This window comes from Hypanus sabinus, chromosome 17 (assembly GCF_030144855.1).
Source record: "Hypanus sabinus isolate sHypSab1 chromosome 17, sHypSab1.hap1, whole genome shotgun sequence".
In the NCBI taxonomy this organism is placed as follows: domain Eukaryota; kingdom Metazoa; phylum Chordata; class Chondrichthyes; order Myliobatiformes; family Dasyatidae; genus Hypanus; species Hypanus sabinus.
In genome coordinates, this window is record NC_082722.1 from 47,981,670 (window position 1) to 48,000,739 (window position 19,070).

General features: G+C 36.0%; 2 protein-coding genes across 4 annotated transcripts in view; one reads left to right on the plus strand and one right to left on the minus strand.

Moving 5' to 3' along the window:
* Positions 1-1,822: 1,822 nt before the first annotated feature.
* LOC132406630 (MARVEL domain-containing protein 3-like) lies at positions 1,823-6,459 on the plus strand (the record flags this gene model as incomplete). The annotated part of the gene is made up of 1 exon (XM_059992433.1): positions 1,823-6,459. A coding segment is annotated over one exon (615 nt), but the record flags the coding sequence as incomplete, so codon positions are not given.
* A 1,751-nt stretch (positions 6,460-8,210) lies between these two features.
* The window catches only part of LOC132406893 (PH domain leucine-rich repeat-containing protein phosphatase 2-like), a 141,957-nt gene continuing 131,097 nt past the window's right edge, over positions 8,211-19,070 (minus strand). For all 3 annotated transcript variants that reach the window (XM_059993004.1, XM_059993003.1, XM_059993005.1), the window contains one exon: positions 8,211-19,007. In XM_059993004.1, the coding sequence (XP_059848987.1) occupies positions 17,838-19,007 (1,170 nt within the window). In that variant the 3' untranslated portion in view covers positions 8,211-17,837. The remainder of the gene's footprint in view (positions 19,008-19,070) is intronic.

The window sequence follows — 19,070 nt, forward strand, 5'->3', positions numbered from 1 at the left end:
GAACTCAAGTCCTATATTCAATTTTGCTCACAGAAGAATCTGTTCAATTTCCAATTTAATCTCAGTTCTCAATTTCCTTGATGTTCCCTCCTGGAATCTGAACATATTATTTTAAATGTTTATAATGAATCTCTTAATTCCCTTGATTTTGTTAGAATTTGAATTTCCTGTCACTCAATTTACCAATCTAAGTAGTCTTATTTGAGTTTCTCTTCCGATTCACATTTTTTGGGTTGGGTTGGGTTGGCAGCTTAGAATGCATGTGTTGATGCAGCACAAAGATATGCGAAGAATTAGTCTGGAACTATGTAATTTGGTTTCACACCAACAGCAGGTTGATGTTATCATGGTTCATCCTTTGGATAAAACCACATTCACCAAGTTAACATTGAGCTGTTTCAAATAGTAAGTCACTTGACCAGATATGTTAACATTTTCATGTTAACACTGATTGCTACTGTAACTTTTTTAACCTTACATAATTTCACATTGCACAAACAACTTGATGTACATAGTGAGTATTGTTGGAACATGAGAACTAAGAATCTCAAATTATAATCTCTGGTGGCAACAACAATGTGAGATAAATCATTCACTTCATTTTATGACAAAGATTATATTCAAATATTGCCTGTTAAATACAACTGTTTAGTCTTAACTTGGCTTCAAAGTTGTAGATTTATTTTTTTTTGTAATATAGTCATGGAGTTTACTCATCCATGCTTACTTTGTTGCCAGTGAGCTAGTCCCTTCTGCCTGTGTAAGGCCCATATAGCCTTCTGAACCTTTCCTAGCAATGTAAAAATCTAGATGGCTTTTAATTGTTGTTCATGTGCCTGCCTCAACCACTGCTTCTAGCAGCTCAATCCAAATACACACCACTCCTTGCTTGAAGCTTTCCCTGATATCCTTTTAAAATTTTATGTACCATATATACATAAGGTGCCCTAGTGGCACTTTATATGATCAATTCATGTACATACAATATAAGTGACCTTATGTTTATTGTGCTTTTTTAAAAATTATTTTTGTGCTCTTTAGCTTATTGAGCTTTTTATGTGCTACATCAGATCAAGAGTAACAATTATTTTGTTCTCCTATACAGGAAATGATATTAAACGATCTTGAAACTGAAACCTGTGCCCTCTTAACACCTCCTACCTGGAAAACAGATTATGCGCTTTCACCCTGTCTATGACCCTCATGATCTTGTACACCTCTTTCGGGTCACCCCTCAATTTCCTCTGTTCCATTATCTTGAAGTTGGAGAGCATTCTGCATTACTTCACATCAATGTTTGCTCACATTAAAGAAGCCAGGTGGGATAAGTAGACCAAGTCTGAGGTCAAGGAAAAAATAGGGAAATTACACATTTCTAAAAGTTTGATAAAATGAAGAATATTAATTTGTAGCTTGACAAAAATATACAGTGGTGACAAGAATCTTGCCTTTCCATTCCACAAAATTATTGTATGATGAATCATTAGCATGACAATTAAAAACATATTAGAAAGATTGTTTTACAAAGGGGAAGATGGATATGTGTATTCTCTGTTGACGCCACTCACTCACCTGTAGTTCTTGAAGCATATGGTTTTTAATGTCCATTTATCGTTTCAATTTATTTTGAATGCCACATCCTGCTGAGACACTGTAACCAATCTATTTCAAATAACTAGTCTTCAGTCACAAGGCCATTAAGGTAAAAGCATATAAAAGAGACATTTATTCTCCATCTCAATGATCACCCATAATGTGAATAGGATGAAGGAAGATAGGATTTGAAGAGCTGCAATATACTTAATTTCATCACTCACCCATTATTCCTTTTTTGTCAGGTATAGTTCAGATGTTGGAGGCCACGTTAAATATGCTGGTGTTGGTGTGTGTGGTGGCATCATACATTATTCTCTCAGGATACAGCAGTAATGGTGGACTGGCAACAAGCTTCTTCAGCATCAACAGCGATTATTCTCCACTTGAAGGGGAACAACTAAAGGAAGTGCAGAAACTTGATCGGGAGTTTATTGTAATGAGAGCGCCTGAACTCTACACAGGCATTGGCATTTCCATTGCCATGTTTGCCATCACCCTGGCTATTATAATTAAGGGTGCTCAGGTTTTACATAACATGTCTCTGAAGTGGTTGATACTTGAACTAATATTCAATATACTGGCATCTCTAGGTTATGCAGCAGCAGTTGGCACTTACTTGTATTTTGTCCTCCAGATTAATGCTACTGATGTTTGCAAGAGGAGGGAGCTTCTTTATGCCAGGTATGGTCTGAACTGGATGAATTGTGATTTAGCTGGATCTGATGCTGCAGCAGCCTGCTTTGGCATACTTCTTGCTATATTTTATTGTGTTAGTGCAATACTGGTTGTACAATTTTACCGAAAGGTGGAGAAACAAAACAAAGATACTTTACGTTCTTAAGAAAATTTATGTATTATAATTCCACAGAAGTTTCATAGTTGGCATAGCTGGAAAAGACACAGAATAATGTGCAGCAGCGTATAGAATACAGAGATGTGATACAAAGCCAATGTAAAATAATCAGCTGGGAAGGGGCACCTTAACTAACCTAACAGAAAGGGGAAACTTGAATCAGGCTTCATATTTATTCAGTAAATCTTACTGCGCACAATGGAAATCTAAAATAGAATTGGAATGCTGCATTTGACAAAGTCGCCTGGCAAAATTCAATGTAGAAGTTTAATTGTTCAAAATCTCAAGTTGGACATAGCTATGCCCCAAATCGAATCACTGCATTTTAGAGGTGGTGATAACTTGGAAGCTGGTGGGGAACAACTAAAAAATTACAAGTCTACCTTTTAAAGGGGTAGTAAACATTACCTTTAAAAAATCTAGTTATATTGGGTTGTGGGCAATGTAAAATCAGAATCAGGTTTATTTTCACTGGCATGTGATTTTATGCTAAATAGAACACACAACAATCAGGGCTGGGTATTATAGTCTCTTGAAACTGCTATTAAAATTGTGGATGATCTGATTATTGGCCACCTGACTATACTTCCCTGCCTGATCCTCATAACCTTTAATTTTTCCTTTAGTCCAATAATCAATCTAGGCTGAAATAGATTTTTAAAAATGGCAATCAGTATCCCTTCCACAACATGTTTTTCCTCATTTCATTAAGCAGTTCACCACTTATCTAGTATACACCTCTGTTCTAGATAATAAAATCTCTCTTTCTGAAATTATTGAATTTGAGATAGAAACAGGTAATTTAGCCTAACTTGTCCATACTGGCCAGTGGGTACCATTCGGTATTAATCTCAGTGAGATTGCTCTCATTGCCAAAGTGATTCAGAGTTCATCTAGGCACTTAAATGCTGTCAGCAACCCAGCTCCAGCAAGACTCTTGGTCAGTGTAGTCTACATACTTGCCACTCTCTGGGGGATGAAGTTCCCCTCATTGTCTCTAGATCTTGTCCCCATTACACTCAATCTATGTTCTCTAAAGTTATCTAACCCAGTATGAGGAAATGTTTCTTGCAGTCTACTTTATTTTAAAAAAAAGCCTTAAAATGTTAGTTTTTCTCAACCATGTTCACTCTTAAGCACTTCTGCTCCAATCCCCATTCCCCCGAACTGAACTACTCCGCTCCAGGCAACACTGTAATGAATGTTCCCTGCACCCTCTCCAGTACTATTACATCCTTCCTAACCGAAACTGCATGCTGTACTCCAGTTGTGATCTGACCAAGGTTTTAGCATAACCTTATGCACTCAGTGCCCCACTAATCAAGGTCAATGTTCCACATACCTTCCTAATCATGCCATTTATCTGCATTGCTACCTTCACATTTCTGTAGATGTACTCCAAGTTTCCTCTGTTCCTCAAAGCTCCCAAAGACTCTATCAATACTAATAGTTATTAGTATTGCCAAAATGCATCATCTGTTTATTTTAACCCTACCCTAACAACACATAGCTTGCTGCAGTGTAAGACTACCTTCCGCACTACCAATATGTCTGAGAATCTTTGTTTCATCAGAAAACTTACTAATCTTTCTTCCCACATCCACATACATTAGAAAAAGCAAGGATCCCAGTACCAGTCCTTGTAGGACACCACTTGTCATAGGCATCCAATCACAGAACTAATCCTCTACTGCTGCCTTCTGAACCCTGTTACCAGGATAATTTTGGATCCAGTTTGCCAATTTGTCCTGGAATAATTTCCTATATGGTATAACTTAAGAATGACCAAAGATCATTACTGCACAACTTACATGCCCTGACTGCCCTTCCCTATCCCGTTAAAGCAGTCTCCTGTCTAGGACCTTATTAAAGGCATTGTTGAAGTTCATATAAATCACTTCATGCCCCTTCACAGAATTTGAGTGGCCAGACAGAAATTGCCCTTGACAAAGCTATGTTTTCTATCTCTGATTCGTCTCTGCCTTTCCAAGTGATCATTAATCCTCTCCCTCAATATTATTTTTCCAATATTTTCCCTACCACTGATATTAGGCTCGCAAATCTATAGTTACCAAGCTTTTTCCTGAAAAGGAAGATCATATTTGTTCTCCTCCTGTCATCTGGTACCTGTGGCCAACAAAGGTATAAAAATCTCAGCAATAGGTCCAGCAATCCACCCTTGCCTCCTATCCAGACCTGGAGATTTATCCATTCAATGTCCAACAAGGCGTTGAAAATCCTGTAAAGGGAAATGTGCCTTTACTAGCTTGTTCTGCCTCCTGGACTTGCTACTTCTCCTCTAGGTGATTGTACCTTTTCATCTGAGTATCTACTGAGCTCACATCCTCTGCCATCTCATTTTAAACCTTCACCAACAGCACTAGCAAACCTCTCATCAAGGATGTTGGTCCCATTCCAGTTAAGGTGCAACCTATCCAACTTATACAGGTCCCACCTTCCCCAGAAATGGTACAAATCCAGGAACTTAAAATACCCTTGTCCTGCACCATCCCTTCAGCTACACATTCAGCTGTTGCTCTACTCAATAGTTTTGGCACCAGAAGCTATTCTAGAGATTAAAACCTTTCAGATTCTGCTCTTTAAACAGCTACCAAGCTCCCTAAATTCATGTTGCAGGACCTCTACCTATGTCTTTGGAATCTCTGCCTGTTCACCCTCCCCTTTCAGAAGGACACACTTACCTCTCATCCCCAATAGTTTTCAAGATGGCATAACTTGAGAATGACCCAAAGGTGATTCTTGCACAACTTGTATCTCCTTGGTGATCACCCATCTCCTCTCTCACTGCACCTATGGAGTGACCAGCTCACTAAACGTTTTGACTATATCATTCTTCCCCTTCCCAGAAATTCTACAGCAAATCTTAACTGCAGCTCCAACTGCTCCAAGTGATCTGCCAGGAACTGTAGCTATTCACACTTACTGCAAGGACACTGGGTTTGTCCCCCAAATCTCTACACCCAGTATGAGGAGCATACTACTCTAGTCTTCAGAACATTTACGATTATTCTCTTTGACTAAGACAAAGAGAAAAGAAAGAGTCCCAGGGCTGCAATGTGCCTAAACAAAAGATGAGATATGTTCTTCAAGTTTATATTGGGCTTTATTAGAACAGTGAAGAAGGTCAAAGTCAAAAAGATCAGAGTGGGAATGGGTCAGAATTAAAATGACAGGTGACTAAAATCTTGGAGTTACTCCTGTGCGCTGAAGTTTCAATCTTTTGAAATGTTTTCACCCTATTCTTTGTTGCTAGCTCAAAGCTTTTGAATTATCAATATTCAAGCCAACTTCTATTCATACTGCAATGCTCCCTTTAAACATTTTAACAATATTAAGTTTTTTCTCCAAAACCTGCAAAGATAATTTAAGAGTCTTCTGCTTCTGATTCGTGCTTACTCTTCTCATTATTTTACAAGTGTCAAAGTTTTCAGCAATATCTACTGACCTGATTCATTCCTCTGGCCCCCTTTCTGCAATTTTCAGAATCCAGCTGTTTACCAAACCTTTCTCAACTCCTAATTTTCCCACTATCAATGAATCCTGACATTCGCTATTGAGCATAACATTTGGCTTCATACTCTAAACTGTTACACTTCAGAAAGTTCAACTTTATACTGTTGAGACTTTCCGTGGCCATGAAAAATACTGCAGAAATACAAATCCGCCTTTAGCATAATAGCCAGTTTGACTCATTAATATTTCTCTATACCTCATCTCAAGTGCAAAAATTGCTAACATTTACCATGAAGGTCAAGGCAAACATGTAGCCTCAGTGGAGCACCATTCCAATATTATCCATTCTTAACACTAGCTTCTTAAGAAAATAACATCATGTTATAGTTTTATAAGTAATATGATCAATATTTATCAGTCTGAATTATTGTATTGCATTGTTTTTGGCTATAAGGGTGTCAGTGTTTCCTAGTACCAATAAATGAAATTAGTGACGAAACTGGCTTTAGTATATTGGGGATGTTGTGAAAGTGACTTGTAATAAAATGGTTATAATAAACCTGGTTACTTTGAACATTTCATTCTAAGTCACTGCATGACTTTTGTTAAATTGTTGTAATTCCCAAGATTTACAAATAGGGAAAAAAAACTTGCAACTTTGAGAGAGGACCTACATTACTTTTACCATTAACAAATATTGCTAAATTTAAATCTGGAAGCTTTGTACTTTAAGAATTCATAAGGCATTGCTAAAATGTGTACTTCATCAAGCACATTGATCAGATCTTAACTCACAAAAATTCAACCAAAGCATCATAAAATAGGCTCTTTCATGTGAGAATCACAAATAAAGACAGCCAATTTTAACAGAAAAATCTCTGATGCAAGTCTTTGGAAGGTAGAGTGAAGGTTTAGAACATAAGAAACAGAAGGTAATCAGCTCCTCATCTGTCTCACATCGATTGTGACTGATCTTACCCTGGTGCCACCTTATTTTAAGGTGTATCTGGAGTTGTTACTGGTATATTTAGAATTCATCCACTGGTTTCATAGGACAAGTGGAAAGTATGCCAGACCTTTAGATAATGGATTGTGACGGTATCAATTTCTGCTCCGGCTGCAGAGTGTTTCATGAATACTCAGCTTGAGCTATCCAAACTGGTGAAGCTGAAACAGAGTTCTACATACATACTAATAGTAAAAACAGTATGCAAAGTAACAAAGTACTGTGATCCCACAACTAATACATGAGCGACAAGTAGTACCGTTACATCTGGTTATGAATGGTGGTTAAAGAGCTAGTAGGAGGTGGAGTCCTGCACGTGAAGGCTAAACTCGGAAACATCCACTTCAAAGTGTCAAGTAGATGACTCACATCAGCTTTCTCCTTAGATCCCCATCATTGTAGAAGCCAGTCTTTAGCAAATCAATTTACTCCATGTGATATCAATAATTGGCCGAGGGCTCTGGACACAACAAAAATTATGGACCAATCTGCATATCAGCATTTAGGTGGTTGTGCTGAACAGCTTTAACACACAGTAGCTTTAATCAAACTCCTCTGAGACAAATGCAATACTGACATCTACCTGGCCATGTGGAAAATTGCCTAGATATATCCCGTTCACAAAAGCACAAGTCCCATCTGGGTTATCATGGCCCAATAGGTGATGAAAGATGCCATTGACAGTGGGGATGCTCCCGGAGCTCTCTCCTTCCATTAACAATGTACTAATTACAGGATTGATCAGCGCTGTAGAAAGCATCATTTCATGTTTAGCCCCATGATGCAACTTCATACTTCACTATCAGAATGTAACTTATTTTTCCTCTGCTTAATAAACTTTCCCAGTATTATCCTTCATTTCAGAGTTCCAGTAACTGCCATGTGCTGATTTGTTTAAAAACACAAAATACTGGCAGAACTCAGCAGGCCAGACAGCATCTATGGGAGGAGGTAGTGACAAAGCCTACACCGGTATTTTCTGTATTGTGTTGGTTCTCACACTGTCTGGCACCCACGTCATTCGTGACTCAAGCAAAGTCACGAACAACTATGTTGAGATACTGCCAAGTTATATTTTCTGGTAGTTATTGACATTCCCCAATCCAGATTATATTTTGTGTTCTGTAACTAGAAGCAGCCTTTTTTTGTTGATTTTAGTATTTTGACCAGAGAATTTAAAAAAAAATTAGGATTCAATTTCAGATGACCCCCATTGGAAAATCTGTAAACTCTTGGCATGCATTATAAACTTAACTGAGAATAAAATTTCATAGTCATATATTTTACGCAGTATAAATCTTTATTGCTACTTTGGCTGAACAAATAATCAAAAATACAGATGGATCCTCCAGAATCTATAGCAGCATCTTTAAGAAACATCTTCTGGTATCTAAGGGAACCAATGAACCACATAAATCCTATCTTCAGTTCTCCAAAGTGCTTCAGATCTGTACAATGATGTGCACAGAGAAACAAGTACACTAATAACAGAATAGGATTTCATTATTACATTTTATGCACAACTCTGCATGCTAAAATACATATACATTAAAATATTTTATATATTTCAGTCCTGATTGAACCATGTGCAAAATGACCACTGCATGAATTAAAATTACATAAATTACAATCACAGTAGCATTAATTGCATGCCCCACTTGTGTAAATTTCCAGGATAATAGCCACATCAAGGCAAAATGTACTGAGAACAAAGAATATACTTTTAAAGAAATTTTCCATGAAATTAAAAAATCAAAAATTATCTTATACACTGAGCAGTATACAAATAAAAGCAATGTGGAAAATAACTTTACCTGTACTGTAAAAACAAATGAATAACTGATATATTCATGTGTTTATATATAAAAGTCTGAGTATTTGAATTGTTCCAAAACTGAGGGTTAGAGGAGGTGGTGGTCGACAAGTTCTGCTCAGTGCAGGGCAGCAAAAAGCATTTGCCTGAAGCAGCATCAATGACATTTAATTCTATTAAGTATATATTACATTATTTAGCTGACCACATCAGAAAACAAGAACTTCACAATTTAAAAGTAGAAACTTAACCTATGGAACTGAAGGATTTTATCTATTCTAATGATTTTAATGATAAAAACTAAATTGTGTAATATATACTTAAATGTTACGGAAATATTTTGCTTCCTGCATTATGTATAGATGGCGATTTTACATTTTCTGCAGTTTAGTCATTGTTTTCTCTTAAGCAAACACAAGTAGTACCACAACTTCAAAAAATGTACCATGAACATTTCCACAGCTGTCTATTAATTTGTTTAATTGCTTCTCCTTTCTGTTGAGTTTACATTTATCAGAAAATAAAAGGCAAGTTCCCTCTCCTGTTACCAACTTATTTCTTAAACTGTTATCGTGTTTTCTTCATTGTCACCTTCGCCACACAAGAATCTCACTTTTTTTTGACAACTCTGACTAAAACCAGTATTCAACTACCTCAGCCTGAATCAAGCCTAAAATCCTCATCACCCTTCAGCTTTTTCCCAACTCTCCTTAAGATCTTTTCACAAACATTTTGTCCACTAGTGTCTCCAGTACCTTTGTCCCCCCCAGTAGAAAATTCAAATTCTCTTGTTGTCACCCTAACATTCATGCTATATTCTTCCTGTCAACTAAATCTGAATTTCACTACCACAACACTGAAATGACCCTAATCCAAGTATAAATGGCATCCTATGAATGTGATCATGGTGTATTTTATCCCCTTTCCTCCTTATAGTCTATATTTCCCCACTTCTGGCCTGGTGTAACTCCCTTTACCTGATTTACCCAATTAAAACCACAACTTTAATCATCTAAACTTCACACACACTGTGAATGACCTGCCTAAACCCTACCTCCTCCATTTAATCCTCCTGAAATTTCATCTACATGGCCAAGTTTTTATTCACTCCTAATAAATTCTATCTTCTTGTCCAATTATATTTTTATAAAACAAGATTTTTCTATTTTTAAAGCATTATACAAATGCCAGTAAAAATTTGAATTCAATGATGTTTTTAAAAAAAAATCACCATTATTACCCACCAATTAATAAAACAAACCTTTTACTATAATGTCTACAGCAGCCGTGTGTAAGGCACATTAGTGATAAAAGTAGGTATCTTTAAACTGAGAAAAAGTAAACAAGTTGGCACAGTCCCAATATCAAATTATCTGCACAAAGTATTACGATTCATGGGTGTAGTGTAATTGCTGGATATTTTAAATGAAAGTCAAAATCTGGAGCAATTTTAATAATAATATTCATATTCTTTAATAATTTAAGAACAAATTTGTCTGCAATGGATTAGATGGCAGAGAATTCTCTGATCCATTTGTTTTTCCAACTGAAGTGGGTTTATATACATGGAATCAGGAATGGAAAGTAACACACAAACCATATGGCACTATCAAAATGATGCATTTTAAAATATTACAACAGAAAACTGGCAAGTTGGTATAAATTGTAATCAAAACATTTCTTGCACATTAGCAGGTCATCTTAAAAGTTGATTGAGAAACATGCTTTATTATTTCATTGACAAAGAAAGGAGGACTTGGAAAGTCATTTTACACATCTCTGTTCCAGCAAAAAGTGAAATCTGTGTCCAGAAGTGTCAAAATAATCTATAGCTCCAAGCAATCCAATGTTGCCATAAATCTGTGAATTTTGAGGTTAACCTCTTCATAGTGCAAACCACTTACAAGAAACATTACACGTCAGAACATCCTTCCAAGTACAGTTAATGCATTGTATACATGTTCATATTGTTCTATAAAGAAATTATCTTATTTTAAAGTAAGTTAGCCTTATTATACATAATATCACTGACAGAATCCAAAGGCACTCAGGCCAGATAAATTGAACTGGCAGCTCAAAGGTTCGCAACAGACTCATGACCACCAAAGTGGAATGAAAGGGTGATTATAATTTGTGTTTAATGGACATTAATTATGACTTTTCCCACCACAATTGCCTGCATTTATAAAAACCTTTAACAGTGAAAAACACCAATTAATAAAATTTCTCTTTTACATCATACACATAAGTGCAGCAAAATCAGGAGGGTGGACTGGAGGTATGAGATAAAGTGAAACAATTGCAAAAAAAAATTAACCTCTGGTTACCGTTATCAGCATCACCAATATAACTGCAAAAATAATTGCAAAATTTGCTTCATGACATTTGGTCATCCAAAGTGGTCAGATATAAGCAGCCTGAAGTTTCTCACCCACAGGGATGCCTTCCCTGAATATTTGTTTAAAAGCTTAATTTTAAAAATTGAGTTCAATCTGAAATGAAATTAAGTGCTAAAATTTCAGAAGAGAAAGAGTTTTTGAAGAGCTAATGCAATTTAAATTGTCAGCTTTTTTAGCTCCTTCAAATACCATTTTTGCTCCTTCAAATACTCGTTTTCTGCATTACTGAGAAAAATTGCTAGAAATGATAATTGTGGGCTTCTGTTTAATTTTAGTAAATAGGTACTGTTGCAACAGCTTGATATGTGTGCATTTAACCTTGAGTAAACATTTTGATCACTTATTAAACTACTGAATAATTTATAGGAATTACTTTAAACCAAGAAATTATGAAATAAGTAGAGAATACTAATTGAGTGGATGGTTGATGTGCTACATCATGGAACTGTCCCCTCATCAACCACTGGTTTACATAATTCTGCACTAGCTATTAGCGGTACAATTATCTACATCTCCAAAATGCAGCATCTCACAGGTTCACTTTGGAACCAGAAACTCTTCTACCCTTTCATTTGTATCATAACACTACTCCCACTTAACTGGATGTAGTCAGTAAACTACATCCATACAAAAAAATTCATTAAAATTTCAGGTTACCAAGAATACTATTTATAGGTAATTACTTAACCATTATTTCAATTTGGGATATTTGTACAAAACATTGTCTAAAGAGCAACATAATTTCTATAGAAATAATTTCAAGAAATCTTCCTAGCAAATGGCAAATTAATTCTTACCCAATCTGATTGTCACAACTGGAAACATTGCCTGAAGTACTGCTAATTTTCAAAATTAACAATGTACAAATAAACAAAAAGCACTTTTAAAAATGAAAAAGATTTTAACACTTGTTTGGACTGAGCAAAGTGCTGCCTTATTCACAGTAAAATGCTTTTGAATTGGCTACATTCTCTCAGAGAAGATTAGTAAATTTGTGTGACTAAGTCACAATAAATTTAATCACTCCTAGGAGTTATGTTTTTCCTTTCATAGTTTGTACAAAAAATGATTAAGCAGAATGGTTTAAATGTTAATTGTTATTACACATGAAAAAATTAAGGGCTGAATAAAGGCTGTTTTCAATCTTTGATTCTTTCCTGTGAAGCCAAACTTTACATTTTGCATATTTCATTCAATTTGCACATGCATAATATTCTGAAGCATTTTCAGTTCAGTGCCCAGGGAAGAATGAAAGTAAAAACCTGATTAATAAGAGAAACATACTTTAAATTTCACATGATCTGGATAGGAGAAACATCTAGCAGGTTCTGACATTAAAAAAAACAATGAAGGAACAAAGTTAAAAATAATTGCCTTTGGAGCCGGTGCTACAAACAAACTTAAACAATACTGAACAAAGCTTCAAAATTGATGAGACTTTCTTCAGACCTAAGAACTGTTTGAAGGACAAATTAACACATTTTAAAATTAGTACTTAAATTCCAGTGCTTTGTACCATTCTGCAATTCAGTACAAGGACTAAATGTCTATTTCAAAATTGTGAATGACAAACTTAATACATATCATCTTCCTGCTTTGTTTTGCAGAAAGTTTGCTTGAATTAAATACTATTAAATACTGTACCTTATAAATCAATACTCAATATATAATTTATATGGGCATATTCAGTATCATCTGAATATGCTACAATATGTACAAATTAGTTTTAGATACAATAAGATTTGCTGCATAAAAAATTAGAAATTTCATTACATTGTGTACTTTGTATTTACAATGAGTTTTGGAATATGCTGTTGCATTACACTCTAATAAAATTGACCATCATTCAATTTGTTTTATAACCCAGTGCTAAACATTTTGTTTCATCGGCAGATTATAATGGGAAAGCTTTTGATTCCTTGATGCTATCAATGTCTATGGTAATGTAAAACACTTCAGACTATAGACTCTCCGTTGTCAAAAGAACCTCTCTCTCTCTGTATACACATAAGACCCATTGAATATACTAAGCTTACTGCAATGTGTAAGTGAAAATGTTTGTAGGTGCACAGATCTAACTCAGCATATATAATTCCAGTGAGGATAGGTAATACATAGGGTTATAAAACTGCAAATTGGAGTTCATTTGAACCATTAACGTCTTTCCCCCTGCAGACTTCAAATTATATGCACTTTCAATAATGGCTATTTTATCCATCAATTAAATTCTTCCTCATCCCAGTTCCAAATTTGCCAGATAGTCCTCCCCTGCATAAGCCATGTTTCCTACTAGATGCAACACTCAGTGCTGGCAGTCACATATATAGTATAATACCTATGTAAGAAAAATCTCACTGCTCACAATGATTAACAAAAACTGAACAAAAGCTTAATTGTCATGAAAAGCTTAGATTAAAAATCAAGTAGGTGGAATTTACAAGATCTTGGATTAATACCTATGTTTCAGCCTTCAAATATCGCATTAATACCAGACAATATTCATTTCTTAATAATATTGTGCTGCTCTATTTTGTAAGGCAGCCTCTTCAACGTTTTTTTAAAAGAAGGCAAATGCATCCATTTGATTTGGTCCAACTACCTTTTATATGCCATAGATAGACTCATGGAATTAGACACATTGTGCAAATTTAAACCTTAATGGAAACTTATAAAGGTACCACAACTATAAGTATCATTAACATTCACTCGGATTTATTTTTCCTAAATTGTTTCCATAATTTTTCTACTGTAGATGACAAAATTTGATGTCATATCCAATTTATCTGTAGTCTATTAATTCCTTGATCTTCAGATACAAGTTTATGTATTTTGAATATGAAGCAGAAATAAGGTGTCACCAAACTATATCTTCTTACCGGGGGAATTGGTTGAATGGTTATCAGAAGTTTGATATCAAGGATAGTTTTTCTTCTTAGTTTAGAATAGAGAGACCGATTGTATTTGATTCAGTAAGTACCTGGAACCAAATACTGTAATTTTTTAGGAGGTATATCCATGAAGTTATCCAAGAACTTCATGGAAAGTAGAAGGGGAATGAGACTATGGAATTCTTCTGGTAGGAGCTAACATAGTCCTTATGAGGCAAATGGCCCTCTTCTTTGTTGTCACGAGGAAATTTTACCCTTCAACCAGCTGACTATGCATCTTCCCACAGATCTTGGAACTGATGATCATCCTTTCTGGTACTTCTCCAGCTCACTATTGAAATAGTTATCTCAAATGAAAACACTCTTAATGCGTTCATTTAAAACTGAGGTACAAAGAAATTTCTTCCCTGATGGCAGTGGAAGAAATTCTCTGCCCTGAGGGGTTGCAGAACAGGTGTAAATTTACATATATTTAAGACTGTAAGCAGCCTCTTTAGGGCATGATATAAAGAACAAATTAATTCCTGCACAGATACTGACAACAACCCTGGTACTACCTCACCACCCATTCTCTAAATCCATTCAAAAATTTGTAGAACAAATCATATTAAATGAGCAAAACTTCATAGTAATTAAGGATTATAAGTTTAAAACAATTCTAGTCTCTCTCTGTGGCCGATTGTTCATAACCATGAATTCTGTTGCACCTTGGTTCAGATTCTCACCATCACTAGGACCTGGTCCTCTGTATGTAAAAGGTCTGTCTTTAAATAGTTTAGTTCACCTGCTGCTGAAATCCTTTAAATCTCTCCTGCCCTACCAGTTACCTTTAGGTGAAAAAAAAACAAAAAAATTGCATTTGTGAGAGATTGACAGGAATTCATGTTTAGAGGACACTATGTTTCTGTACACATCAATATGCTGGAATTTGGTATCTCAAGATACAGATTTGTACATTTCATACAGAGGCAGATTAGACCTGATGATGTGTTATGTGATACAGCTGAACAACTCTTTAAATGTTGGTCTGCATTCCTCAAATCCATTGTGACTACATGTGTTTCCTTTGGATACTCCAGTTTCCGCCTACATCCCAAGATATGCTGGGAGGTTAACTGGTTGTGGTAAATGACCCCTTAGTATAGGTTAATAGAAATAGATTCAAAGGGGATTTGATGGGCATGTGAGAGAGAACAAATTGTAAATCATACATAAAGACTGAAATCATGCATGAATTAATGAATCCCCTGCAACATTAATTTAATATTCACACTCCTACACCTTGATTTATGAGGCTTTTTTGCAGGTAAGCAGCGCTAATCACAGCATGTGTACTTGATTGCTTTATCAATCTACAGTGTGGAGTGTGTGGAAACACTCAGCTCTGTACTCCTCTATCCCTAATGACCCTAATTGCCCCTTCCTATCTTCCCTCATCATTTCTTCACAGCTGTGAGCTCAAAGACAAAATCTAGTGCTGCTGCCCAACTGCACCAAAAATGGGTGGAATACTTTTTCAAGGTTTTACTTTTGGCCACTGCTATTTCATTAACATTATAAACTGCAGACAACTCTCAATTTTCTAGATTAAATAATCCTATCAGACTTATTACAGAAGCAAATTAATATCAGAAACAGAAATTAGTTTTGTTTCGTCAATGCTAAGGACCCAGCACATTGTGACAGTAAGTGTCAATTGTTTCTAATTGGTTGGACATTCAGAGTAAGCAGATCAAAAAGAGGTTCACGTGGGTAGTTTAGCTCTTGCTGCTCTCTTACATGTAGGCTAACCATGAACTTCTAATTGCCTGTTCAATGAATTTTCCACTGCACAGCTACTCTGCAGTTGGTTATCTTTAGTCTCCTACTCTGTTCCAATGAAGTACACCTCATCTTCTGGCTGGGCAGATTACAGCTCTCAAGACTCGGTATCAAATCCAGCTAATCAGCTATTCCAAATTTGTATCTCACTTTACCAGCTGACTTTTCACTCTTGTAATTTCAGATTTGAGTAAGTTCCTCCAGTGCACACTTCACCACAGATCTTATCCGTGCTCTTTCAGCCAGAATCATCACCACTTCTATCACTTAATCTTTATTTGATCTCTCTTCCCACCCAACCTTCTCTTCAACTTAAACTTTGTTATATTCATGTTTCCTCAGTTCTGATAAAAGGTTATGGACCCAAAATAAAAACAGCATTCCAGTACTTACTGATGTTATTTCACAATCTCATGCACAATTTGTGCTCAGGATCTCAGCTTTGTAGCTGTTTCCTGCATGCAAAAAAACCCGCCATTGTATCAATCAGCCCACAAAAGTAAAATTTTATCTTGCTAAAGCAAATACTGCTGATGTGAAAAACAGAAATAAAATCTGAAAATGCTAAAAGCTTTCACAGCTTAGGTAACACATGGGCAGTAAAACAAAGTTAACTTTGCTTAAGTAACTGTTTGATCGATGATATTGCACAAAAACATCAGATGATGTTGTCATCTACATTAGAAATAAAATGTCGTCTGAGCAAAGTTTAAGTCTTGCTTGCCTAGTCTGAATGTGTAGAAAATAAGATTTAAGTGCAATTAAATACAGTAAAGACTATAGTCAAAATGTCTTTGCTCCTCTACATCAGCATGTTTTAAATATATAGATTTGTTTAAAATGATTTTAACTGACAAAACCTCTGTGACTCAAGAACATTTCTTGCCCTCTGATAAATATATTACAAACTACATGATATGCATCACCAATTAAATTATGCTTAATTATACAAAGCACATGTGTCTAATCCTCTGAGCAAACCTACAGAATCCCTGACAAATAGCGATGAGTAAAAACAATTACAGTTTCTCTAACATGTAAATTATAGCCAAGTTTTCCTTATCAACTATAATCAGAGGATAGGTTTTTCCAGGAAAATTGTGAGCACAAATTGCACTGATTGGTTGCAATATAAAATAATAAAAACAAAGTATATTCTAAAGCCAATTTTTACGCAGATGCTTCTCTGCTCCTGGAAGATGTTTGTATCTTAAATTCAAAGCTGCAGTATTAATGTGCTTCAACTTAGATTTAAGTTTACAAACATTAAGCCCATCTTTCCTAAACCAGGATGAATGAAAAGGTTGCTCAGTTCTTTGGAGAGCTTAGCAGCAAAAATTATAAGTAGGGCAGAGAGAGCCATGCAACCTTGACTGACATTGCAACCAAACATCTCAAAAGATCTAAGACAGGTTATGGTCACTTTGCATTTGCGTTACTGATTTTAAAATCTGCAGATTTCAAGCTGTTTGATTTTGGTTAAAAGTAAACTGTCTACCAGAGATGAAAGGATGCAAGTCTTCTCACCAAAGTGCAAAAAAAAACTTGAACCACTGAAAATGTCACTACCTACTTAGGGAAGCTGCTACTCTTTTTTAATTTAACAAAATGGACTTTGATGCAGGTCATTTAACTCAAAAAAAACTTTGTAAACATTTTACACAGGCAACCACAAGTATAATTGGATGCCATCTTTTAAAAAAAAACTATTTTTAAATACTTGTTCATATCATGAGAAGGATAATGCAGCTTTAATTGAAAATGAAAACCTAAAACCATCACAAGATAACAATCTCAACAGGTCAAAGCCAACACCACACAATAGATTTTGTTTTTTGACGAATGCTGAAGCATCTTGTAATCTAGTTTATGTACAATTTAAATAATATTTAGTGATGATGTGATTATATTTTGCACAAGAAATATCTAATATAGTACTATCCCAACCCTCATTTTGACAGTGTAATTCCATTGAAAGAATACTGTGTTACAGTGCTGTGTCATAGACCTCCTGCTGAGTAAATCTAGGGTCTCTTTGCGATTCAGCTTCTGAAATAGGATCTTGATGCTGCTTCATTTGCTCTTTCACTTCCTCTTCCAGGTCTGGCGGTACAATTAATTGGTCCTCTGGGTCTGGCTGTGCTGGTGCAGCAAAATATCCACATTTTTTCTTTGGAGCCTCTGTAGCCACCTCAATAATGTTGTGGCTTTTTTCAAGAGGGACCACAGATCCATTTGAAAATTTCTTACCCTGTAGGTTTGATGCAGACGAAGACTTCTTCATATCACTTCCTTCCTTGTTACTCACTAACAATGACCCACTGTTTATATCATTTTGTTTTTGTATTTTTACATATGACTGTGGACTGTCATCCCCAGACAGGTTGACAAATAATCCCTCATCATGAGCTTGTGAAGTGTTGGAGTTTCCTGGAACTTGGAAATGGACACAATGGATATCCACCTCTACTTCCAGCTTGCTGCCATTAGAGAATACTCCCTCTACTGGTTGATCATCATCACTATCAAGGCCATTATCTGAGTGGTTGCTAGAGAATGTCGCACTAGAAAGCTGTCGCTGGAAAACACTGGTGGAAGAACTTGGATGGAGGCTGCAGCGACGTTCAGCACGAGGGATTGTTGAAGCTTCCAGGCTTGTAGCTGGCTGTTCATCTGATGCTGTGGACCCCACTTCACTGCTCACTTCAGAAGCAGACATCTCACTGTTGAATTCGGATGCTATCCCACTGCTGGACGATGGGGTGCCAGAAAAATGTGTACCATCTTTTACTGACATATTAATAGGAGCAAATACAGTTGGACTAGCTAATGGAACTCCTTGAACTTCACATGTACAGTTATCATCCCCAACATTCAAGTACACTATCACAGCACCAACATTATCATGGCAGCCATAGCTCTGAGCAAGGGTGCAAAGTTTTTTGGCTGCAGCTAAAGGATCAGGCACAGTCCTAACAGCTTCTATTGCCTCAGCATAGGACAAATTTTCCCAGAGTGTCTTGGTACCCAAGATAAGGAATTCATCCTGAGCGGTAAGTGATATGGTGCGGACGTGAGGTCTGGGAAGGACCCATGGGAAGAGGTAGGTGCAGCCCAAAAGACGGGTACAAGAAGTAACACCATTCACTTTATTGTCCTAAGGGGAAAATGCATAAATATGTAACTGTAAATGTTTTACTGCTGATAAAACAATTCAACT